This window comes from Muntiacus reevesi, chromosome 15, assembly GCF_963930625.1.
Source record: "Muntiacus reevesi chromosome 15, mMunRee1.1, whole genome shotgun sequence".
Classification (NCBI taxonomy): Eukaryota; Metazoa; Chordata; class Mammalia; order Artiodactyla; family Cervidae; genus Muntiacus; species Muntiacus reevesi.
In genome coordinates, this window is record NC_089263.1 from 54,913,532 (window position 1) to 54,938,725 (window position 25,194).

Here is a 25,194-nt window from a genome sequence, read left to right on the forward strand (position 1 = left end):
CCAAAGTATTGGAACTTTAGCTTCAGCATCAGTCCTTTCAATGAACATTCAGGATTGATTTCCTTTAGGCTTGACTGGTTTGATCACCCTGATGTCCAAGGGACTCTCAAGAGTCTTCTCCAACACCACAGTTCAAAAGCATCAAAGCGAGATGCTAATTAACAGAAATAACAGCAAGTGTTCAGTTAAGTCGCTCAGTCGTGTCTGACTCTTTGCGACCCCATGAATTGCAGCACGCCATGCCTCCCTGTCTATCACCAACTCCCGGAGTTTACTCAAACTCATTCCCAATGAGTCGGTGATGCCATCCAGCCATCTCATCCTCTGTCGTCCCCTTCTCCTCCTGCTCCCAATCCCTCCCAGCATCAGGGTCTTTTCCAATGAGTCAGCTCTTTGCATCAGGTGGCCAAAGTACTGGAGTTTCAACTTCAGCATCAGTCCTTCCAATGAACACCCAGGACTGATCTCCTTTAGGATGGACTGGTTGGATCTCCTTGCAGTCCAAGGGACTCTCAAGAGTCCTCTCCAACACCACAGTTCAAAAGCATCAATTCTTTGGCGCTCAGCTTTCCTCATAGTCCAACTCTCACATCCATCCATGACCACTGGAAAAACCATAGCCTTGACCAGATGGACCTTTGTTGGCAAAGTAATGTCTCTGCTTTTTAATATGCTGTCTAGGTTGGTCATAACTTTCCTTCCAAGTGTTACTGAAAGATAATATGCTGCTTGGGTCATTCATGACCCTTTGGGAGCACTCCTATTCATCCTTCAAAACCCAGCCTTCTTGTTGTTCAGTCACTATGTTGTCTCTGACTTTGGGACCCCATGGACTGCAGCACGCCAGGCTTCCCTGTCCTTCAGTATCTCCCGGAGTTTGCTCAAACTCATGTCCATTGAGTCGGTGATGGACAGTGATGGTTGACAGTCAGTATCCAACCATCTCATCCTCTACCGCCCCCTTCTCCTCCTGCCCTCAATCTTTCCAGCATCAGAGTCTTTTTCCAGGGGGTCAGCTCTTCGCATCAGTTGGCCAAAGCATTCACAGAAGACCTTCTCTGAGGCATCTCTACTTCTCCTTCTCCCAAGAGAACCTTGCTCCCTTCTCTGTCATCTTTTTTCTATCTTCCACTATGGAAACAGTGAAAGCTGGTGCAGCTCCTGTTGAGCATGCACTTATACCAGACACTGCTGAGTATACGTATTGTGCAGACCATTCACAGAGGGCATCTCACCGCTCCCTGGGGGCAAGATAATTATTCTTTATCCCCGTTTTACTGATGGGGAAACCGAGGGCCAGAAAAGTGATTTCCTCCTGATCACACAGCTTGAACTGGAGTCTGAATTTCGATCAGATTCCAAAACCCAGTTCCGGCTCCAAACCAGCATGCTGCCCCTCCAGGGGATTCATCACCCACCCTGCAAGAATTATTTCCATCCTCCCAGGCCTGGAGTCAGCCCCTGGCAGCGGGGCCTGCCACTTACAGGTAGAGGAGCTTTATCCTGCCTCCAGCCTGACGTATAATCAGTGCTCATCAAATGCTCATAGAACCCCCTAAAATGATGGGGGGGATAATATCTGAGATAAACTTTAAAATACTTTGGCAAAGAAAAAGATACAAGGAACAGGAAAACAGTAAATATTAGCCAAATCTTGATAACTGTTGAATCAGGGTGAAGGTAGGTGGGTGTTCTTTGTACATTCTTTCTGCTGCTTAAATGCTTAACGATTTTTATTATTAAAAAACAAAACCGAATGGAGGTGGGTGGAGGAGCCCTGAGCCCAGTTAGGGTCCCGTCTGGCTCCTGAGCTGGGTGAACACTCACCTCTTGATGGCTTTGTAGCAGATGATGACAAGCACAGTGAGAAACAGCAGGGAGGCACAGCATACCGCGATGACGATCACCAGCCCTGACCACCAGCTCTCCTCCGCAGGACACGAGGTAGCGTTGGGAGCTGAAAGAGATAGGGGCAGCCTGAGTGTCCCCTGGATGTGTGGGTCCAAGCTGGTGTCAGAGGCGAACCGTTACAGGTGACACCAAGGCTGGCCTCACTACCATCCATCACCCAGATGAAGCCTCTCCAACCTGTCCTGCCGTCCCCACCCCCACCCAGTGGCAGGTGACGTCATGGCTGGCCCCCAGCCAGGTGACGTGCTCTGAGCTGGGGTTAAGCACTGCACCCTGGGCCATCCATCCTTCCTGGGCATGAGCTAACTGACAGCAGGGTCGGGTTTAATTTCCCATGAAAAATAACAGAACATCTCTCAGCGTGGGTATTAAATCTGCTTCCTCTGAAGGTGGGAGTGAGGAGTTGGGCTCAGAGCACACGGGTGGGGGGGGGGGCAGGGAGGAGAGAAAGGGAGACCTGTCAACATCAGTTTCTTAAGCTATTATTTTTTTTTTGCAAGAGACAAGTTTTCTGTCTTCTTGGGTTTGGTCCCTGTGGTGGGTACCAGTAGCTGTCTCAGCCTGCACAGTGGCCGCAATTTGAAAAGAGTCATTGACAAAGCATATGACAGGGGTTGCTGCAGGACCACCCTTCTTGTTACTCAGTCCATGGAGTCCTTGGGGGAGAACCTGTCCTTCCCTTTGGCACAGGCTGGATGAGGGGACCCACACACAGACAAAGCTCGCAACAAAGTCGGTTTGCTCTGCTCTGAGAAAAGCAGAGACATCATATAGCTTTACCCCAGAGGTTTTGGAAGAGCTACACCCAACTGGAAAGAATTGCTTGGAATTGCAAAAGTGAGGGAAAGAGAAAAGGGGAGAGGGAGAGGGTGGAGGGACAAACAGATACATAGACACTACTAGTTCCAGACAGTCCTTCAAGACATGTGAATATATGTAAAAGAATCAAAACTATGCCCTAGATTTAATAATAGGCACCATGAAGGGCGCAACAGTATGTGGGGAATAAGTGAATGATTTCCCAAAGGATACCATGGGTGGTTTCATTATTATATTATTACTGATGATATTGTTGTTGTTTCAGTCATCAAGGTATAATTTACATATAGTGAAATGCACCCATCTGAACGGTACCATCTGATCAGTTTTGACAAATACATACACTAGTGTAAACCGCTGTCATGACCCACAATATCATTATCACCCCAGAAAGCTTCCTTGTGCTTCTAGTCTGTCCTGACCCCAGAAGCAACCACTGTTCTGCTTTCTAAAATCACAGATTAGATTTGCTTGTTCTTGAAACTCACATAAATAGAATCATGCAGTGCCTGGGTTTTTGGTTGTTTTTTTTTTTTTTTTTTTTTTGCTTCCTTTATTTAGCAGTGTAGCAGTGTTTTTGTGATTCACCCACAATGTTGGATATTTAAGTAGTTCCTTTCTTTCACAGCTGAACAGTATTCCATGATATGTGTATACCACAGTTTGTTTATCCTGTTCAACTGTTGATGAATACCTAAGCTGTTCACAACTTTTGACTTTTGTAAACAAAGTTGCTGTAAACATTCACAAATAGGGTATAGACATGCTTTCTTGGTATAGACATGTTCCTATTTCTCTTGGATAAATAACTAGAAGTGGGATCACTGGGCCCTATGGTGTGTGTATGATTAGCTTTGTAAGGAACTGCTCTGTTGTTTACCCCAAGCCCTTGTACTCTTGTTCGGAACAAGGAAAGATGCAGAGAAAGGAGTGATTTTGTGGCTTTGTTGCAGCTGGATTAGGAGATCCGGGAAGCCTTTATGTGCTTCTCAGGGACCAGGTGCTAAAGTTCCATTAACAGAAACCAAGGTCACCAGAGGCGGAGCTGAGATCCTCACTGAGACCAAGCAGATACAGAAATGTTTCCTAAGAACTGACTGGGACGAGGATGTCACTGAGCCACATGACTCTGTCAGCCTGGGTAAAAACAGGCCTTTAGAAGCCCTAACACTGAAAAGATAGGAAGGGACTTCCCTGGTGGTCCAGTGGTTAAGAATCAGCCCTGGACTGCAGGGGAGGTGGGTTCCATCCCTGGTTGGGGAACGAAGATCCTACATGATGGGGTGCAGTGAAGCCCGCCAGCTGCAACTAGAGAAGTCTGTGCGCCACAATGAAGAGTCCACATGCTTCAACTAAGACCCAACGCCACCAGATAAGTAAATAATTAAAAAGAAGAGAGAATATAGAATTCAAAAGACAACCTGTAGAATGAGGGAGAGGTAATCCAAAAGGATTCTCACTTCCCCCATGATGAACTTCTTCAGTGCTTTTTCTGTGAAATATCAAACGAAATCCTTCCCCCAAATCGTTCATCGTGGGGTATCCCTGGCTTGCCTGAGTCTCCCCAGGGGACTGGGCACAGATCTTGCCTGCAGCACTGGTCATTGCTGGAGAACCAGGAGAGCAGCCAGATACACAGGGTCCCAACCCCAAATGGTCTGCATTTTCACTGCAAAGGGGAGCAATTTTGGTTTTTGTCAGTTCTACCTTGGGCTGCGACACCTCTGGGCCGGTCTCCAGGGCCAGGCCTGCAGCCCGTGGGATGCTCACATCAGGGGCCCACAGTTTACCCAACGTTGCCAAGGCTGGGGCATTCGTCTAGCAGAGAGTGGGCTCAGTGGGGACAGCACCCCTCCCCAGGAAGCACTTGGAAATCTTTGATGGCGGGAGTGGGAGGGGCTGTTTTTGATCACCCAACAACTATGGATATTAGCAACAATGAGCCAAACACTCCCACACGTGGTAGAACTGTCCCTCCAAAAGCCCACCAGGGCCCCTGTTGAGAAATTTCATCCACTGGAAACCGAAGGACAAGTTGATTCTAAACTTCATTTGGAATCAGATGCTAAATTTCAGAGCGCCTCTCTTGATGTTCTTTTCTTTGCATTCGATATTAATGAGGCGAGAATTTGCTTCTTGCTGACTGTCTTCAAGCACAATTGATGCCGAAAGCAGGAAGGTTTGTTCGAGAAGGCCCTTCTGCAGAGAGTTCCTTGCTAATATTCAGCAGCGTGAATGTTACTCACCGCTTACATGCGAGGAAACCACCCCAGGCAAAAATACTACCAGATATGAAAAGAGGGAGGTGTTCTGTGAAACAGTCCAAGATATAAATCGTGGATTTTGCCAAGAAAACAACTATTGTGTTCAAAGAATGCATCCTTATTTATCCCTGCTTGACTCATTCTTTTTATATTAGAGAAAATCAGGGGATGCTGGAGTCAGAGGAAGGCTGCGTGTGTGCGTCTAAGTCGCTTCAGTCATGTCTGACTCTATGCGACCCTATGAACTGCAGCCCGCCAGGCTCCTCTGTCCATGGGATTCTCCAGGCAAGAAGACTGCAGTGGGTTGTCATGTTCTCCTCCAGGGGATCTTCCTGACCCAGGGATGGAACCCCTATCTCTTAATGTCTCCTGCATTGGCGGGCGGGTTCTTTACCACCAGCGCCACCTAAGAAGCCCGAGAGGAAGGCTAGGAGGGGTCACTTCAGAAAAGAAAATAAATACTGAGTGAGGCGCAGCATCAAACAGCTTTCGCAGGGGCCAGGATGAGGCCAGGTCCACCCCTGCCCAAACTTCTTTCCCACTGGGTGTGGCCTCTCCTGCTTTCCAGTCTGTCTAGACAAGACTCTTTACCCTGTGGGCAGACTGAAGGTTCATATTCAAGAAAATAGAATCATAAAGGTTTTCATTCATTTGTTCATCCACCAAACATTTACTGACAAGCACCCTCAGTGCCTGGTAGCGTGCTGGGAGCTGGGAGTACAAGGATGAATTGGATGTCAACTGTGCCCTTCCCAGGTCTTAACGCCAGCTGCCCAAAATCTGATCACCTCGCTTAAGGAGCCAGCAGTCTCCGAGAGAAGAGACCCAGAAGTGCTAACGTGCAAGGTCACGGTCATTTGTGGTCAAGGAGAGGAAGCCACTTGGCGCCAGGGTTCAAGGGAGAGGGGTGATGCCTTATGAGAGGCAGGTGGTCAGACGGAGGAGGCTGAGGCCACCAGAGTGTGAATTCCCAGACATGAGGCTGCCAGAGCGCTGCCTCCTCTGTCACCCGCCTCGCTCTCAGCCAAGATTCTGCAAACAAGACAGAAAGGCAGGAGCTGTCATGATATCTCAGGGGTCACGACACCCTCTCTCCTGGAACTCAATGGGGCTTTGTCTGCTGCATTCATTAAACACTCCTGATGCCTGTAAAGATAATGAGGCTGGCATCCAGAGAGCGATTTAGAACGACATGGGCCGAGTTTCGCTTTATCAATGGAGTTGCTGTCTTTTCAGTCAAGAAATGCATCATTAAGAGCTCATATTCGGGACTTCTGCTTCTGGCCAAGATGGGGTAACAAGGGCTAGACTTGGCACCATTATACCCCATCTGGGAAACATCTCAAAAACATACCAAAAATATAAAAATGGTTTTTCAAATAGTGGACATCAAGGTAACAAAAGGCAGACCCTTGAGAGACAAGAAACAAAAGATGTGAGTTCCCGGTGGCCTCGTGGGTACGGTTCCAGTTTGTCCCTGCCATGGCCCAGGTTCAATCCCTAGTCAGGGAACTGAGATCCTGCAAGCCAAGTGGCACAGCCAAAAAAAGCTCTTCCCAAAACCCCAAAATCTGAAGGAGGTGAGCTCTATGGCTTCTCTAGCTTACTGCTGGGAGACAGGTCCCAAATAACAGTCCTGGAAGGGCGAGACCCTCCCCACCCCGGTCCAGCCCACTCAGAACATCAGGGAAGTTGGGCTGGGAGGGAGCAAGACAGATGAGAGTCTCCCAAGGGGACTTCCGGAAGAGCAGACGGAGCCAACAGCACACAAGTAATTCCGCCCACAAATAGATAATTACATGCTGGGGTGAGTGCTGGAAAAGAAACGGAGAAGAGGCCAAGATGCCTGCACAAGTGTCTGGAAAAGAAGCAGTTAGGAGGCGGTCGCTTCAGATGTCCCCATCTGATCACACATCACGGGTGCTGAGCAGACCAAGGAGATTCCTGTCGGGGTGGGTGGACCTGCCTGAAGTCTGGTGTCACAGGGGAACTGCATGAGGTCCCCTGCTCTCAAGCGCCTCCCCTGTATTCCTCACGGGGTGTTTGTGACTATCAAATGGGATGACGGAGACAGTGTTCTTGAGGGAACCAGGAGGAGCACCAGCATTTGCTGAGCACCACCCCCGAGGCTGTTTCTGCGGCCCCCTTCTGCAGTGGGGACACAGCCAGGGACCTGCTGGGGCTGGAACCCGGTGTGCCTGTGACAGCACTCACCGCGAACTCAGGACATGTTTGCCTTCGACTTGGGACAGGCCACTTCCATATCATCCTCAGCGCCGGTTGTGCATTGGAGATATCTGATTGACAGGAAGGAATCAAGTGGGGCACGAATGAATCAAAGGAACAGCACATTAGGAGGAAACAACCTTAGTCCAGAAAGATATTTTTCTAGGATTTCTAGAAGGGAGTGAGAGCCGTGTTCTTTGTTTTAACCTGATGTTTCCATTGTGAGGTTGTGGTGGTGGTTCAGTTGTTCAGTTGTGTCTGACTCTGCAACCCCATGGATTGCAGCACGCCAGGCTTCCTTGTCCTTCAGCATTTTCTGGAGTTTGCTTGAGCTCTTGTTCATTGAGTCGGTGATGAAACCATTGTGAGGTGGAGGCTGTGGTTTATCCGTGTCTCGGCCTCTGGACCCACACGTGGCCACCTGCAGAGGCCAGCCCCTTGCTCACCTGGCCCCCCCATTTCTTGAGTGCAGCCTGACTGCCAGGCCCTGCTGGTAACACCACGGGCATGCAGGGCATCCTTAGATGTCTCTAACTTTCACAGTTTGGCGATTCATGGCCAGGGTGTCTGACTGATGCCCAGGAGCTGACCTTGGTCATGGCCAGGAGAGGAGGTGCGACCCGCACAGAGAGCTGCGACTCAGCTCCCAGCCCACCAGGCAGATCACAGCCGCTGCAGAGACTCGTCTCCTTCGAGGGGCTAAGGTCTGTGAACCTGCTTCTCAAACCACAGTGGACACACTCAGCCTTTGCTGTGGAAACTGAAATCAGCCTCACGACCAGCCTCACGACATGGCCAGGGACTTGCCAGCCTCGGGTGTCAGGGGCTGGGCTGGGCTTTGGGAGTAGATGCCAAGGGGGCCACACAGCGTCGATCCAAGGGACAGTCTCGGGGCACAGTTGGCCCTCAGGCTGGGTGGGCTCCCTCTTGGGTCCATGCTCTCCTGCTCACCTGGAAGGCCTTGAGGACCCCGTCCATCAAGTTTCGGAATCTGCTGCAAGTTGATGGAGTGTCTGAAGAGCAATGAAGAGGATGTGTTCTCTCGCTCTGCCTCAAGTCTGCTCACCTAAACACCCACTGGTTTTATCTGGTTCATGAAGACAGCAAGGGGTCCAGGAACTTTGCTAATACACTTGTGTGATGGCAATACCTGGTCCTCAGACCCTTCAGACAAAGGAGGACCTGAGGCTGGGGGTGGGGGGCAGATCTGGGCCTCAGGCTCCCTGAGCCCTGCTTCATGTGATGCCCCCAAGGACCACGAAGGACCTGGGTTTGCAGTTCCTTCACGGTCTTTTCCCTTCACTGCCCGGGGGCCCCCAGCTCTCTGCTGAGTTGCTTGACAGAGACCACAAGTCCACTGGGGGGAAGGGGGCGCAGGGCGGGGCCCCCCTCATGCCCCGCCCCCACACAGAGCCCATTGTCTCTGGACACAAGGGACCAACTCAGGCCGCTGCTCTCCATTCATGGGCACCCAGCCTCCATGGGGAGGCCTGTGCCAGGGGCGTCCAGCCGCCCGCCTGGGCCAGCTCGGAGTGGGGCCCTCGCTCGTTTCCTCCCCAAAGATGCCAGAGTGTGTGGCCTGGCTTTAAACCACAGATACAGGCTCAGATCTTGGTGCTTTATACAAACCCCTGAAATGAGCCTGCACTTCTACAGAGAAAGGAGGAGTCTCCTTTGAGTCGGCCCACATGAAAATAGCGATCCTTTGCACCTCAGTTCGGGGGGTCTTTCCCCCTGTCCTCTGCCAATGGCAATCTGGCTTTGGGTGCAGCACAGAGACCCCCCTTTTCACGTCTTCCTCGTGCCTCCCCCAGACCCGAGGTTCTCAGAGCAGGAAGCCCCTGGTTGACCAGTAACAGCCAGCAGAAGGTCTGAATCCCTGGCTCCTGGGGGAGCCTCCGCACCGCACCTTTTCCAGAACTCAGCGGCGCTCCCTTTCCACCCTGCAGGTTGGATACTGCAGCCTGAACGTGGGTCCCGGCATCCAGTCCAGGGCAGGGAGGAGGCGGTGTTCTTGGGAAGCAGGGCTGTACTGGGGCTGCTCTCTCGTCCATCACCCTGCCCACCGTCCTATTCCTGGTCTCCACTGCCTCCCAAATCTGGCCCAGGACCCCCCTTCCTGCTCTCGCCAGCTGGGCTGTGGAGGTTACAGCTGAGCATTCCTGGTTTTTGTTCACTGTAGACTGAGATCACTGGTTTATGGAAACTCAGGAGGCCTTGGCCAGTTCTGGCCAGTGACATGAGGGGGAACGTCTGCTGGGCGCTTCCACAACTGTCTCCTCGCTGTTGAAGGAGAGGCATGGAAACAGGCAGGCCTCTTTCTCTCGTGGACACTGCCATGTCCTCTACCCCCAAACAGAGCAGCTCTGGGGGGGCTGGGGTGCTGGGTGGATTACAGTGTAAAGTAGAGTGACCTCCACGGGCGACTTTTGGCCAAAGACTGGGATTTGGTGAAGGTGTTCATCACACCAGTACCTGAGGGAAGAGTCAGAGCAAAGGTCCTGAGGTCACTGCAGGCCTGGTGTGTCGTGGGCAAGGGGAGGACAAAAGGAAACGGTGGCTCAGGATTGAGGCTGTGAGAAGGGTTTGAGCTTTTACACTAAGAACGAGGTGCCTGGCGGGGCTGGAGAGAGGGTGATGAGGTCTGAGTTATGTGTCAGCTCAATCACTCTGTGTTTAGACTATAGACTGTGTGCGTTTGTATGCGTGCGCACACGTGTGTGTGTGTGATGGGGAGTGTGGGAAGCTGGGAGGATGCTGCTGATAGCCCAGGAGAGAGCTGACAGTGACTCATGAGGGTGTCAGCTCTGGAGGTGGTGAGAAAAGGTAGATTCTGAGTATGTTTGGAAGGTAGAGTCCCTGAAAACTTGGATGTGAGTGTTAGAGACAGAGAAGAGTTAAGAATGACTTGAAGGATTTGAGGTTGAGCACGCAGAAGGATGGAGCTGCCATGGAGGGATGCGAAAAGCTGGGGCAGGAGGGGCTTGCTGGGTGTGGAGGTCGGGGGTGAAGTCTGAAATTCCCATCACACACGTGAGGGAGAAGGCAACCCAGCAGTGGGATCTAAATTCTGGATTGAGAAGAAAAACTCTGCTGAAGGAACACACTTGGGGATTGTCAGCACAATTCCTGAGATGGCGTGAGATCGTCAAGTGAGAAAGCATGGATAGAGCAGAGCAGACAGTCTAGACCTGAGCCCCAAGGGGCCCCACGTGAAGAGACCAAGGAGCAGAGGAGGAGGCAGGCAAGGAGGCCGGGAGGAGAAGCCAGCAGGGGTACCAGCCAAAGCACGGTGGAGTCCTGTGGCCGAGTCAGGGAAGGACGTCGAGGAGGAGGGGATGGTCAGCGCCTCTGTGCCCACTTGTGGCTGAGGGACAAGCGCCATGTGTCTCAGAGTTAACTGCTGGATGGAGCAACATGGTGGCACCGTTGACCATCATAGAAGTGGTTTTGCAGGAGCAGTGGAAGAAGCTTGACTGGGGCCATATTGGAGAGAATGTGCCGAGAGGAACGGGAAACAGCATGTGTGCACAGCTTGTTGGTGGAGTTTTGTTGCAAAAGGGAAAACAACATGCAGCCATAGCTGGGGGGAGAAATGGTGGAAGGGAAGGATTCTAAGACGGGAGGTGGAGCGTTTGTGTGCTGGTGGGTGTGATCCAGGGGAGGGTCGGCCCGAGCACAGGTGGGGAGTGCTGTGCCGTGGAGGAAAGGTAGGGGGAGGTAGGGGGTGGCTGACAGGTGGGAGTCGGTGGAGGCTGCCTTCAAACAGAGTCTGTCATCTCAGCGAAGAGGGAGGCAGGTCAGCAGTTGAGAGAAGGATGAAGGACAGGTGATGGGTGTTCAAGGGGAGCAGAGAAGTTGTGATCTGGTTTTCTAGGAGGGCAGGTGAGTGACTGGCTGGGGAAGGGAGGAGCTTAAAGGACCAGGGATGTGAAATAGAGTCCAGTTCCAGGTTGGCCATTTTGCCCAGCTGCCGTCAGTTGACGAGGGGAAGCCAGGTTTGCCCAGCATGTATGATGAAGTGAGCGCAGGGTGAAGGGGTTGAGGGCACACTTGGGGGGTGAACTCAGGACCAGAGGCAGGAACTGAGACACAGAAAGTGATCACATGAAGGCACCCAACTTCACTTGGGTGGGTGCTGGAGCTGGGGTTTGAACCCAGACATCTGGCTCCGGGGTGGACCCATAACTGCTACACAGATGAAAAACAAGTGAGCAAGCAAACCCAGGGGGAACAGTGCCGCGTGTGGAAAGGAGAGATGAGTGTCACCTTGGGCTGTGGGGAAGCCTCCTTGAGGAGGTGGCATTTTGGCTGAGTCCTGCAAGGTTAAGGGGAGGGGACAGCCCTATAGAAAGGTCCTCTCTGGGTTGGCCTAAGTCACAATGGAAGGGACGGGGAACAGGCAGCTGGTGCCCCAAATCTCTCTTTCTCCACCGGTGCTTGGAGGGGTGAAGCCCTGGAGAGGGGCACCAGGCCCTTCCATCTGTGAGTCCCAGCCGGTTCCCCAGGCTCCATGGGACGTTCACTCCTCTGATTTATTTCCACCCAGCATCCCGGGCACAGAGCCCAGCATGGTGGCAGCGTGGCTGCTTATCATAAGACACACAGTTCTCAGGCTCGGTTCCTAAGGAGGGCACTAAATAAAACCTGATACATTATTAATAACTGTCTCCATCATTCCTGGGCCTAATTAGGAAAGGAAAATTATGAATTGGACTGAAGTCTCTACGGTGGGGGCGGCCTCGGCATTCCCCATGTCAGGGAGAGGTATGGGCAGAGGCCGGGCAGGAGCTGCGAACAGCCGGCCACTGCCTGGGACCATTCATCCTGCCTCTGGCGGCGACTGCAGGACACGTCTCCCCTCGTTCTTGGCCCAAACAGTCCTCTTTGTGAGGCTCCTGAAGGCCGGGACTTGTCCTCGGCAGCCCTGCTGACTGTCCGGAGCCGTAGCCCACCCTTCGTCTGTGCCCGGACCTGGGGACCCTCCCCAGATGTGTGAGGCTCAGTTCCCTCCCAGGGCTACGGATGCACTGCCACCCAGAAGGGCCACATTTCCAGTTTAGAACGGCACAGTGCTGTCCAGAGGTGATGAGACAGTGCCGTGGGCGAAAGCTCTGGGGAACCACCTAAGCCCACCCTCATGGCCCCGACTCATCCTTCGAGGGCAAATCCATTCACCCACTCGATACCTATCCACTAAGAGTCTATACTGTGCCAGGTGCTGGAGAGATGAAGGTCAGCTGTCAGGGACCCTGCCCGTGTGATCCAGGCTGCTGGAGAATGGACGCTAACTCTGTAACCACCAGCTAAATGAATACTTGACTCCTGCCTCAGCGAGATACCTGTGCATGTGCCTTAGGTACAAACAGCGGAAAACTACAAAACAAAACAAAAAAGAATTCCCTGAACCCGAAGAGCCAATATAGGTTGACTGGGAACAATGGGCTCATCCCTGTGAGCAGCTCATGACTTTGGGACAGGAACATGCTCCCAATGGTTTATGTTAAATGCCCAGCACCTAGTTGATACTCAATACATGTTGGATCACTTTCTCCCCTTCCAGAGGGCGCTTAGATGATGGAGTCTCATAACTTCCTGGTCAGGTAGGATCTGCTTGGTCCAAACAGCTGTAACAATTGTGAAGAGGGGTTCAGGATAAACTCAGACCACTGGTTGACCAGCTCTGGTCCACAGGCCAAATCTGGCCCACCGTCTGCTTTTGTAAATAAAGTTTTATTGAAACACAGACAACGCCCATGTGTCTACATAATGTCATGGCTGCCTTCTTGCTGCATGGGCAGAGTTGAGTAGCTATAGCAGAAATTGTATGGCCCACAAAGCCTAAGCTATTACTCTGTGGTTTTTTACAGAACAAGTGTGTCCACCCCTCCCTAACTTCCGGTGCTCTTAGCCTGAGATTCTTAGACAAGCTTAGAAAATTGACCTGAGAGTCCCCTAAAGTGATACTCCGCAAATTTGCATTTTACATGTAAATAGTCCACTCCTTCCATTTTATATTTTAGAAGGTCCCTTTACTCCAAATGTCACACCAGTGCCCTGGTGGGAGGTGTCTAGACGTGGAACATGTGGCCTATTCTGTCTGGGAGTTTAACAGTGACAGCCTTTTTTTCTTTTTAAATTAATTATTTATTTTTGGCTGTGCTGGGTCTCTGTTGCTGCACAGGCTTTTCTCTAGTTTCGGAGAGTGGGGACTACTCTCCAGTTGCGGTGTGCGGGCTTCTCATTGCAGTGGCTTCTCCTGTGGAAGAGAAGGGGCTCTGGAGCACAGGCTCGGTAGTTGCGGCTCACGGGTTTAGTGGCTCCGTGGCATGTGGGATCATCCCGGACCAGGGGTCAAACCTGTGTCCCCTGCACTGGCAGGTGCGTTCTTCCCATCTCAGCCACCAGGGAAGCCCAAGAGTGATAGTTGTGACTTGGCCACACCACCCCTGCTAAGTGCTCAGTTCCCGGGTGGGCACGACACTCCTTGGAAGGTTGATGGGGTGATCTACTGTGGTAATATGCCAAGTATCGTCCGGAGCCCTACTGCAGGGGCGGACAACCAAGGGCAGGGTTACCACCATACCACAGTTGATGGTTCTTCAATTCAGGTCTAGGGCCCGTGAGTAGAGGCAACGGGATTGGGGCAGAGTTAGGACTGACATCCCCAGAAGCTGCCTAAAGTGTCCCTCAGTGGAGCAGGCTGACTCCTAAGGCTGGGACAGCCGGCTAGTTTGGCATCAGGTGCCAAGACACTTCTGGCTCCAGCTCTGATGAAAGGCTTAGCCTCTCAGCGGTGGCACAGGCGGCTGTGTTTCATTCCTCTGACAGTTCTAAGCACTCAAGAGAACCTCTGGCCCTTCCTCCTTCCCAAAGGCCCCTAGGGTACATCTCAGGGTTGGGTTTTTTTTTTAAGATTTTTTTTTATATGGACTATTTTTAAGATCTTTATTGAATTTGTTACAATATCACTTCTGTTTTATGTTTTGGTATTTTGGCACTGAAGCATATGGAATTTTAGCTCCCTGACCAGGGATTGAACCCCTGCATTAGAAGGTGAAGTCTTAACCACTGGACCACCAGGTAAATCCCTCAGGGTCTTTTTCTTTGTTGGGCATTTGGACATCAGCTGTTGCAGCTGCCCCGTCCCAGACTTGGCTGTGAAGGTATGTGAGGTAGGGTGGGAGCTGCTTCCTACCTGTGCTGGCGTGCAGCAAGTGGGCAGCTGCCCTGACTTTCCTGGGCACCTGCATTTTCTTTAGAAGACTGCCCCGGGCTGCTGGAATGGCAGACAGCCAGGGAATTTACTCCCCGGAAGCCCAGAGAGTCCTCAACCAGTGCCAGGTATGAGATGGGGCAATCCAGCCTTCACCACCAGCTGGGGACAACAGTGAGGCCTCACTAACCCTCAAAGCCCCTGCAGGATCAGGCTCAGGCCTCCTGGACTCTCACTTGGCTTCGACCCCCTCCTTGTCCCCCTCTCTTCCAGTTCCTTCTAGTCTCCCCTGGGAACACCTCCTTTAAGAATCTTTGTGACAACCTAGGGGGATGGGATGAGGTCGGAGTTGGGAGGCAGGTCCAAGAGGGAGGGGACATGTGTATACCTATGGCAAACTCACATCGAGGTATGGCAGAAAGTAACCCAAGACTGAGCGACTAATACACATTCACATACCCCCCCCCCCGAACAACATTGTAAAGTAATTACCCGCCAATTAAAATTTTTTTTTAAAAAAAGGGAAAAAGACAATGCTATCAATAAATGAATGACTGCTCAGAAAAAAAAAAAAAAAGATGATGAGAACCTACTGTATAGCACAGGGAACTCTAGTCAATGCTCCGTGGTGACCTAAATGGGAAGGGAATCTAAAAAGAGGGGACATATGGATACATGGGTTTCCCAGTGGTGCTAATGGTAAAGAACCTGCCTGCCAATGTGGGAGATGTTAAGAGACATGGGTTCAATCCCTGGATCAGGAAGGTCCTCTGGAGGAGGGCATGACAACCCACTCCAGTTATTCTTGCCTGGAGAATTCCATGGACAGAGGATGGGGGGGCTACAGTCCACAGGGTTGCAAAGAGTTGGACACAACTGAGGCGACTTAGCATGCACACATGTATACATCTAACTGATTCACTTTGTTGTTTTTTTTTTTTTTCCCTCTGTACATGGCTTTTATTATTTACACAACACAAGACAGCATCAATGCTGAATAGCATGATTATGTGCAATACATAAAACTGAACTATCTGTACACATATGCAGATCTAAGTCAGAACTAAGGTACATAAAATCGAAAACAAAACTGAATGCTTTAAGAATAAAAGTAAAAACTAAATAGTACCTTGTGTACATACTTAGCTATTTACAGAGGAAAACAGGCATTACCACGGCATTAATCTGACTATACTCATTTATATATGAAATGATTCACTTTGATGTAGAGCAGAAACTAACACAACAGTGAAAAGCAACTAAACTCCAATAAAAATTGAAAAAAGAAAAGAATCCTTGTCTCTATACACACTGCTATATTTTAAATGGATGACCAACAAGGTCCTACTGTGTAGCACAGGGAACTCTGCTCAATGTCCCATGGCAGTCTGAATGGGAGGGGAGTCTGGGGGAGAACAGATACGTGTGTGTGCGTGCGTGCTCAGTTGCTCAGTCGTGTCTGACTTTTTGCGACCCTATGGACTGTAGCCTGCCAGGCTCCTCTGTCCATAGGATTTTCTCAGGCAAGAATACTGGAGCAGGTTGCTGTTCCCTTCTCCAGGGGACCTTCCCAACCCAGGGATGGAACCTGCATCTCTTGGGACTCTTGGATTAGCAGGCAAATTCTTTACCACTGAGCTACCTGGAAAGTCCAGGATATATGTATCAGTCAGTTAGTTCAGTTGCTCAGTCGTGTCTGATTCTCTGTGACTCCATGGACTGCAGCATGCCAGGCCTCCCTGTCCATCACCAACTCTTGGAGTTTACTCAAACTCATGTCCATTGAGTCAGTGATGCCATCCAACCATCTCATTCTCTGTCGTCCCCTTCTCCTCCTGCCTTCAGTCTTTCCCAGCATCAGAGTCTTTTCAAATGAGTCAGCTCTTTGCATCAGGTGGCCAAAGTATTGGAGTTTCAGCTTCAGCATCAGTCCTTCCAATGAACATTCAGGACTGATCTCCTTTAGGATGGACTGGTTGGATCTCCTTGCAGTCCAAGGGATTCTCAAGAGTCTTCACCAACACCACAATTCAAAAGCATCAATTCTTTGGCACTCAGCTTTCTTCATAGTCCAACTCTCACATCCATACATGACCACTGAAAAACCATAGTCTTGACTAGGCGGACCTTTGTTGGCAAAGTAATGTCTCTGCTTTTAATATATGTATATGTATGGCTAAATCCCTTTGCTGTCCACTTGAAACTATCACAGCATTGTTAATTTGCTATACTCCAGTATAAAACAAAAAGTTAAAAAAAAAAAAGAAGAGAATCCTTGACCTAGCTCTGAGGACAGGTTCCATGTCAAGAGCCCCAAACATAAGGTCACCATGGAACTGAATGATCATGGTCTGCCTTTTAAGCATAACATAGACGAAATTGCATCCCAAAGAAATTCATGTACACTTTCTATGTTCTTGATTATTCCTTCCCAGAACCCCCCTTTGCTAGTTCCAAGTCCTATTTTAAAGGTCCTAGTTGGGTTAATCTAAGGATGAATTTTGTCTAGGTTGCAACTTCAAAGGAACGGTGACACAGCTAGAAGAGATCACTGCTGCTCAGTTGGTTTTTGTTTGAAAAGGAAGAAGCCTGCAGTGTCTGTGGCTTTGGGATAAAACCATAATATTAAGGAGGAAAGAAACTCATACAGATGGTCCATGGCTGAGCTCCAACAGAGAAGCCACTAGTCCCATGTGACTACCTTAGTTTAATTAAGTTAAAAATTCGGTTCCTCACTTGTACTAGCCATGTTTTAAGTGCTCAGTAGCCACATGTAGTCAATGGCTACCATAGAGACAGCACAGATACGGTTCATTCACATCATCGCAGGAACTGTACTGGCTGGCACTGGTCCAGGGTGACGTGTGAGGTGTTCTACTTCCCTTTCCAAAAAGACAGCCAAGAGTAGTTTTCATACCTCGTGGAAAACAAAATACGATAGCCCCATATATGGTGACAGTGCTATTTTCAAAGCATTCTTTTCTTCAGATTCTTTTATTTCATTCTCATATCTCCTCCCCTGCAAATAGGGCAAGGCAGGACTCATGAGCACCATTTTACAGGTAAGGAGACTGAGGATTCCTATGGACTAACGATGCAACGTCACAGAGCTGCTGGTAGAGGGACAGAACTGAAGCTTCTGAGTTGTCAGGCTTCTGCTACCGCTGCTGGGTCCTGGAGAAGGAAATGGCAACCCGCTCCGGTATTCTTGCCTGGAGAATCCCATGGACAGAGGAGCCTGATGGGCTATAGTCCATGGAGTTGCAAAGAGTCAGATGCGACACTTAACACGTCACTGTCACCACTGCGGGGATGATGGGAGCAGTGGGGAGGCCCAATAACTCAGCTCTCTGATGTAAGTGTGTTGGGGCACAGCCCAACACCCACATTTGGCGGGCACCCTCAACAGCCACGTGACTCGGGGAGCAGAACACGTGACCGGAAGGGTGGTCATTGTGTCTCTGAGATAATGAGGCAGAAGTCTGCTGAGCGGCTGTGCACGCCGTGATGAGCAAACAACTGTGCAGTTTCGCTGCCAGGGAAGGGGCCCAGGCCCACAAGAACCCCACCACCACACTCTCCGTAGACAACTTCTGTGACGCCGGCCTGTCTGAAGGGTGGGGCGCGCTGACACTGGGTGGAGGATCTCAAACGTGGCAACTGGCTCCTGCCTGGGGATTCTGTTCTCTTTCTGAACAAGCAGCTCATTCTAAAGATCAAGGCCACATAAGCTGAAGGGGTTGCTTGGAAACCCCTGGAATTTTTGAAAGTCACTTCCTCAGTCTGGACTTCAAACACCCATGGAGCAGACGGGAGTGGTGACCTTGGTCTGGAGCAGGGTTCCTCAGCCTCGACACTACTGATACGTGGGGCTGGATCATTCTCGGCTGGGGAAGCTATCCCGTGCATTGGACACGCCGGATGCCAGCCTCTACCCACCAGATGCCACTAGCATCCCTCTCCCAACTGTGACGACCAAATGTTCCCTGGGGACAAAGTCTCCCAGTTGAAAATCAGGGGACTGGAAGGCCTCCAGGGCTCTTCCCCAGCTCCTCCACGTGGCACAGACACGGATGCCTCCAGGGTGGGCAGAGCCAACAGTGCAGCCCAGACCTGCCCCCTAGAGTGCACCCCACCAATCCCAGCCAACGGAAGGAGTCAGACCTGATGCCCTCCCAGTTGGAACCTGAGATTCCAGGCCAATGGCCTCCACAATGACCCCCAGCTACTGAGAGGCTGTGCAGCGGAACTGCCCGTAATAGCGTCCAAGAAGAGGCGAAGGCATTATTTTCCAAAGCCTCCATGATCCTCTCTGCCAAGGCAGGGGACAATGTGCCTTTGCCACCCACAGTCCAGTTCATTCTAAATCAGAGAACAAGGGGCCCATTCTCTCTCGGGAGGAGCAGGGGCCAGGCCGACATCTCTTCCAGGAAACGGTGGCCTTTGGCCTTCTCTGATTGCTGGCGAGGGTGACACAGAAACTGGGGAGCTGGGAATAGGCACTGCTCATATTGTCTTGTTTTTCTTTGGTGAAAGAAGGGGACATAAACCAATGGATGTTTCTCCCTGACCCGCCAGGCCGAGCTCTGTCATCTCTCCTGGGGAGGAGGCCCAATAATAGTGGTTCTTCTAAAAAGTCACCAGAGACCATCCCTTGCTTAGCTGGAGAGATGATACCACCCTCTTTCAAACAGCACTCCCTTGATGGTGGAAGGTCCAGTGGAGCAGGGCTTCTCTGTCCTATTCCAGGCAGAGCAACTCAATGTCCCAGTGCAGGAGACCAAGGCCCAGGATGCATTCAACCCCACAAGGTGAACGAGGAACAACCTGCCTGCTGTACAAAGATGCTGTGATCACCATCTGCAAAGTCATGGCCACTATCATCTATGTTCACATGCAACACCAGACCCCTAGACTGGGCCCGCCAGGCTGTTTCTGAGCCTTCACTAACGTTTCTTGTTTGTCATCTGACAGGTGAGCAAATGCCTAAGGTTTCATAAGATTTTATGGAGGAATACATTTATATCTGAAAAATATTTTAAGGAGCTTAATAAAAATATAACGATAATAACACTCTACCCACCCACCCCCCGCTGTTTTAGTAATTGCTTGTTAAGTCACATTTCCTGCACGCGTATCATCTGATTGCGGTCTCTTGATTCGTCAGGGCATGTGGGTGTCACTGCCCCAGCTAGTCCCCAATTTCAGAAGCTCAGTAAGGACAGGTCACGGGAGAAGCCAGGATTCCTGCACCAACTAATGTCCAAGTCCATTTTCTTTCTACCATACATATCCTATTGCTGACTAAGCAAAGACCACTGTCACTAGATTTTAGCAGCAGGGCACCTTGGCATGGCTGGAAGAACAGTTTAGAACATTGCCTGGGGGTGCCTGGACCTCAGACCTGTGGCTTCATTGAGGAATGTCCCTGGCCACACTCCGAGCCCTTTACTTCTTCCTCTTAAAGGTGAAGGGCAGGGCTTATTCAACCAAAGGGTCTGTGTGACATGCTCAAGACCTAGGAACACAAAGCTTGCTTCATGCCCACCCTGAACCCCAGGAGCAATGGAAAAGGGAAATAAAGTTCTCAGCAAGGGAGAGATTAGGGAGTAACTTTTCATTTGACATTCAGGATGAATTCTCCCCTCTTTAATTCCATATAGTCATAGTCTCCCTAGACACACTGTTCCAAAATCCAATGGCCATTAGACACTTCAAGAACCCAGACACTGTCACCTGTTCTTTATTTTTCAAGACAGCTGGCCACGCAGGTCACCACAACCAACAGTCCCATCACCTGCCTTTGACAGGGACATCAATGGGGCCTCAAGGTGACGGCTGCCTCATACAGACAGGGTGACACTTCAGGAACCAGCTGTGTCCACCTGCTTCAGAAACCCGAGGTACCATAAACAAACGCCATGGTTGCGAGATAGCATCCCATACACGCACTAGGGATGTTATCAGATAGAATATTTATTCCACTTATTATATTTCAGCAATGCTTTCACATCAGTATGATCATAGCTGCCTTTTTAGAAATTTGCTGAATGGCGTGCCATGGTATGAATGTACCACGGTTTAGCCAGTCAGTTTGGAAGAGACCGTCTTTCAAATGCAGGACCTCAACTCTCTGTCGTTTGCTGCAAAACCTGAGTTGTGGGGAAGTGGGTTTGTGATTCATCTCATTTAGTGTGAACGTCCACACGTTTCACTGCAGAACTATTATCAGGCGCTGGACTGCCTGGGGGTGATATTTAATCCACAGTACATACGTGACACTGCTTTTGTAAAATCTGAAGCATTCTGATTCTGAAACACAGCTAGTTCCAAGCTTCAGATAAAGGGTATGGAGCCTTTCCAGTACTTCTCTTAGGTGGAAATGTGGTAAACTAGACGCAAGGAGTTCCTGTGGCCTTGGTTCCTGTCTCAAGTCCACCCCGACACCAATTCAGCATCTCCCCTCCACCGACCCCATCTCCAGGACCAACCTACAGGCAGTAATGAGGAACAAGCATTTGCCAAAGGTCTCCTAGAGTAGGGGTCCCCAACCCCCAGGCCATGGACTGGTACTGTCTGTGGCCTGTTCAGGAAGCAGGCCGCACAGCCGGAGCTGAGCAGAGGGCGAGCGAGTGAAGAAGCTTCATCTGTATTTACAGCCGCTCCCCATCACTCGCATTACTGCCTGAGCTCCACCTCCTGTCAGATCAGTGGTGGCATTAGGGTCTCAAAGGAGCTCCAACCCTGCTGTGAACTGTGCATGCAAAGGATCTAGGTTTCGTGCTCCTTGTGAGAGTCTAAATTCCGATGATCTGATTCTGAGTTGTACAATTATTTCATTATATATCACAAGGTAATAATAATAGAAATAAAGTGCACAATAAATGTAATGCACTTTTACATGAATCATCCCAAAACCATCCTCCACCAATGTTCAGGGGAACATTGTCTTTCACGAAACGGGTCCCTGGTGCCAAAAGGTTGGGGACTGCTGCCCTAGAGAAGCAGGAAAGGATCACCAAGCTTAGCAAAGAACACAGACTCCCTCCAGGCTCCCCTGCCCCAGCCCCCACCAGAGTCCCTCCTGCCACCTGCAGCCACCTTCTCTCTCCTTTCCTCCCCTCCCCGAGCTCACACTGCCTCAAACTCCCCTTGTCACCTTGAGGACTCCACTCTGAACCTTGGTTCACACTTCCCATTCAATAGCACAGGGAGATGCTGATTTTTAAGAGAACACAGAAATTGGGATTTTTAAAAGGTATCTTATTCCCAGCACCTTGCCCAGGCTCCCGACTGAGCATCTCTACCTGGATAGTCCACAGGTCATTTCAGACTGCCCGTGTCCCAAACCCAACTCCTCATTTTTCACCCTACAGCCCCCTCCTCCCCCAATCACCCATTCACCCACCTGCTCATTTCAGAAACAACACTATTGTTTCTTTCGTTTTTTTTTAAACACTGGGTGTGGCCGGTGAGGCCACAGCCAATCAGTGTGGCATGCCTTCCGGTCCCATCCACCTGGGTGACGGCCTCGCTAGTGGATCAGCTTTAATCTAGCTCTGGGAATAAAGGAGGGAAAGGAAGCTGTCATCTTGAAAAAGGGAAAGAAAGTGGCGGCAGTGTTCTTAGGTCCTGGGCTGCTCGTGGCCTCTCCCTGGCCTGCCTCGGCTTCTTTCCTGTCTCTCTCCACACTCGCTCCCCAGAAGATGCATGTGGTCCTAGGCCTTCAAACACCAGTGAGGAGCCAGCCACTCCCATATTTACAGTTTTATTCCCAAGCTCCTGACTGAGCATTTCCACCTGGATAGTCCACAGGTCGTTTCAGACTGTCTGTGTCCCAAAACCAACTCCTCACTTTTCACCCCACAGCCCCCTCCTCCCCCAATCACCCATTCACCCAGCTGCTCATTTCGGAAAGTTGGGCATCTTTCCTGCCATCCTCCCCCTCCACTGCTCCCTCCATTCAATCCAACAAAAGTCAGTTCTTCCTGTGAACTTGGCCTCCAGTCCCTTCTGCCCTCACCTGCCCCCTTGACAGCAGCCTTCTAACTGGTCTCTCCCTTCCCTCATCCGTCCTCCACATGGCTGCCAGAATCTTCTTGCAAAATGTAAATCAGATGCTAAACTTTGGCCATGCAGGTTCAAATCCTAATAGGGAAGAATCTAGAAACTTTCCAGGCAGTGATGGAACTGCTAACGCCAGCACAGAGTGGGAAGACTTCCAAGCAGGGGGATGGAGAAGTTGTGGGATGTGCGTTCAAAAAAAAAAAAGCAAGCAAGAAAGGAATTAACCGTATTACTTAATGGCTGTGCCTCGGAGACAGCAGCACTTAATAAACGTCAGCTGCCACCACCACTACCTCACGCTCACCCTCCTGGAGTGTCTCTCGGAATGAGGAGCAGTTTGGTGGAAATACCAGAGCCAGTAAATCCCAGAGGGCTTTAAGGGGCCCACGGAAAGCATCTTAGAGTTGAGTACAGAGATGAACCGCTTTGCTGGTTGTGATCCCCAGAATGTTCTCAGAAATGAGACAAAAATCCTTTGTGTATTTCTGACTGTGAAGGAACGCAGGGTTCTGGCCTTGGGAGTGGGGCCTGGAGGGGGGGCTTTCTGCTGCAAGTCGGCCGTGGCTTAGGGCTGGGGTGATCAGCCCCCCTCCATGTGTGGCCCTCCAAGCTCTCCAAGTCTCTGTGGTGAGCAGGGGGCTTCAGCACACTGGGCTCTGTCCTAATGGGAACAGGAGACCAGTGGAAAGGGAAGACGAGGAGACTGAAAAGAGAAAAAGTGGGGAGATTCTGAGGGAGACATTAAAAAATCTCCTAGGTATTAAGACAAAACTGGGTAGGTCTGCATAGTGATAGATGCTGCCAGATTTGATCCGAGAAACTGAGAGCATGTTACAGGGCACCTAGCTTGATGGAGATGCTCCTGGCTTCTAAGAGGAATGAGGAGATGCTGTTGGGGTTCCCCCAGGGCAGTTGGTGATTTGGAGGCTAAAAGGTTGCCCCCTTGGCACTTCCCTGGTGGTCCAGTGGCTAAGACTCCATACTCCCATTGAAAGAGATCCACGTTCAATCCCTGGTCAAGGAACTAGATCCCACTTGCTGCAATGAAGATTGAAGAGCCCACATGCCACAACTAAGACCCAACAGAGTGAGAAGGAAAAAAAAAAAGGCCGGGGCCGCTCCCATCCCAAGCTCCTCATGGTTTCCGCTGAAATCATACGCTTGATCGGCTCCTTCCATTTCCAGTCCTGTCTCTCTCACTTCCCTCCTGCTTCCTCCTGAAAGCCCTCCTTCAGTAATAACACACCCCTGAACCCAGCTCAGGCTCTGCCCCAGGGCACCTGACATAAGACGAGATGACCGATGAAAGTCAAGAAAAGCATGATGCCCATGAAGATACAACCTAACACAAACACCTGACCATGTAAGACCGTGTGTCCAAGCTCAACTTCATATATCGGCACCGACAGCACAAGAAGAACAATAGCCCTGGTGACGGACACAGAGTCCTGCCCTCCAGCCAACCAGGATGCCAACAGCCACAACCAGCACCCTGGGGTCCATACAACACGCCCCAAATCACTGAAAATCTGGGAGCAGGACGCTGTTTAGAGCTCTGTGGGGGTGGGCATGGGGATGAAGTGGACCCATTCTCTGCCTTCCAGGGGCTTGTGAGTTGGTGGGGTCCTCAAAGACCACTAGTCACTCAGCAATATAGCCACAAGCTCTCTCTAAGGACCTGGGCCAGGTCTTGCCTATTCTTCATGTCTCTGCTGTTGGCAAGGTGCTTTGTAAATGGTTGAGAAATGAATGTGAACTAGCCTCAAGCCATCATCCGAACTGAAACAGAATCATCAGAAGAGACAGTAACTGTCTTTCACGGCAGCAGCGATGTGGGTCACTGAGTTTTCCAAAAATGGAAAGAATGAACTCTCCTCGGGACACTTGAAATCTGGCTGCATCAAAACAAGGCTTGGTGGCTATGCAGTTTCTCAGCAGGTCCCTATTAGTACTCCTCCGAGGTGGGACTTTGTTGTGTAAATTGTCCCCTGCAGGACATTTGTCATCCCTGGCCCCAATCATCAAATGTCACTTCCACTCCAAGTCATTGTGACAATAGACAGGAATCCCCACATTTCTAAATGGACTCTAGGGGGGCTGTTTTTACATCCCCCCACCACTGAGAACCACAGGTGGGAGCAAAGTCACCTCAAGGTGAGAGAGAAAGGGAGAGTGGAGGAGGGTAGGACACCGCCTGTGTGTGTGGTAGGCTGGGGAAGAGAAGATTCATCAGAACTTGGAAAAAGAGTGAACCTGGAGTACAAGGGAAAGGACTTGAAAGGGAGGGGAAGGGAAACAGAAAAAGTGCCTGTTACAGAGAATCAAGGGATTCTTGTACACAGTAGTAGATATAATGGTTATCTGAATTAAATTTGCCCATTCCAGTCCATTTTAGTTCACTGATTCCTAAGATGTTGATGTTCACTCTTGCCATCTGCATTTCCAGCACAATCAGAGTTTAGAATCTCTTGAGCTCAGCAATTCTCCTGGCCCAGTAAGAAAGGAAAAAAACAAACAAACAAAAAACAGCTCTGCCTCAGGTGGCTGCTGGAGCAACCCATTTGTAATCCCAAATTCCAGACCTGGAGGAGGGGAGGACTCCAGGAGTCCAGGAGGGGAGGAAGAGGAGTGACCAAGAAGAAGGACTTGCTGTCACCACCTGCTCTGGATGTGGGCAGAGGCCCCAGTGTA

General features: G+C 50.5%; 1 protein-coding gene across 1 annotated transcript in view; it reads right to left on the reverse strand.

Annotated features, from left to right (window-relative positions):
• Nucleotides 1–25,194, reverse strand: part of PRIMA1 (proline rich membrane anchor 1) — a 68,974-nt gene that overhangs the window by 15,600 nt on the left and 28,180 nt on the right. Inside the window, exon 4 of the mRNA XM_065906344.1 lies at nt 1,828–1,957. Coding sequence (XP_065762416.1) covers nt 1,828–1,957 — 130 coding nt within the window. The remainder of the gene's footprint in view (nt 1–1,827; nt 1,958–25,194) is intronic.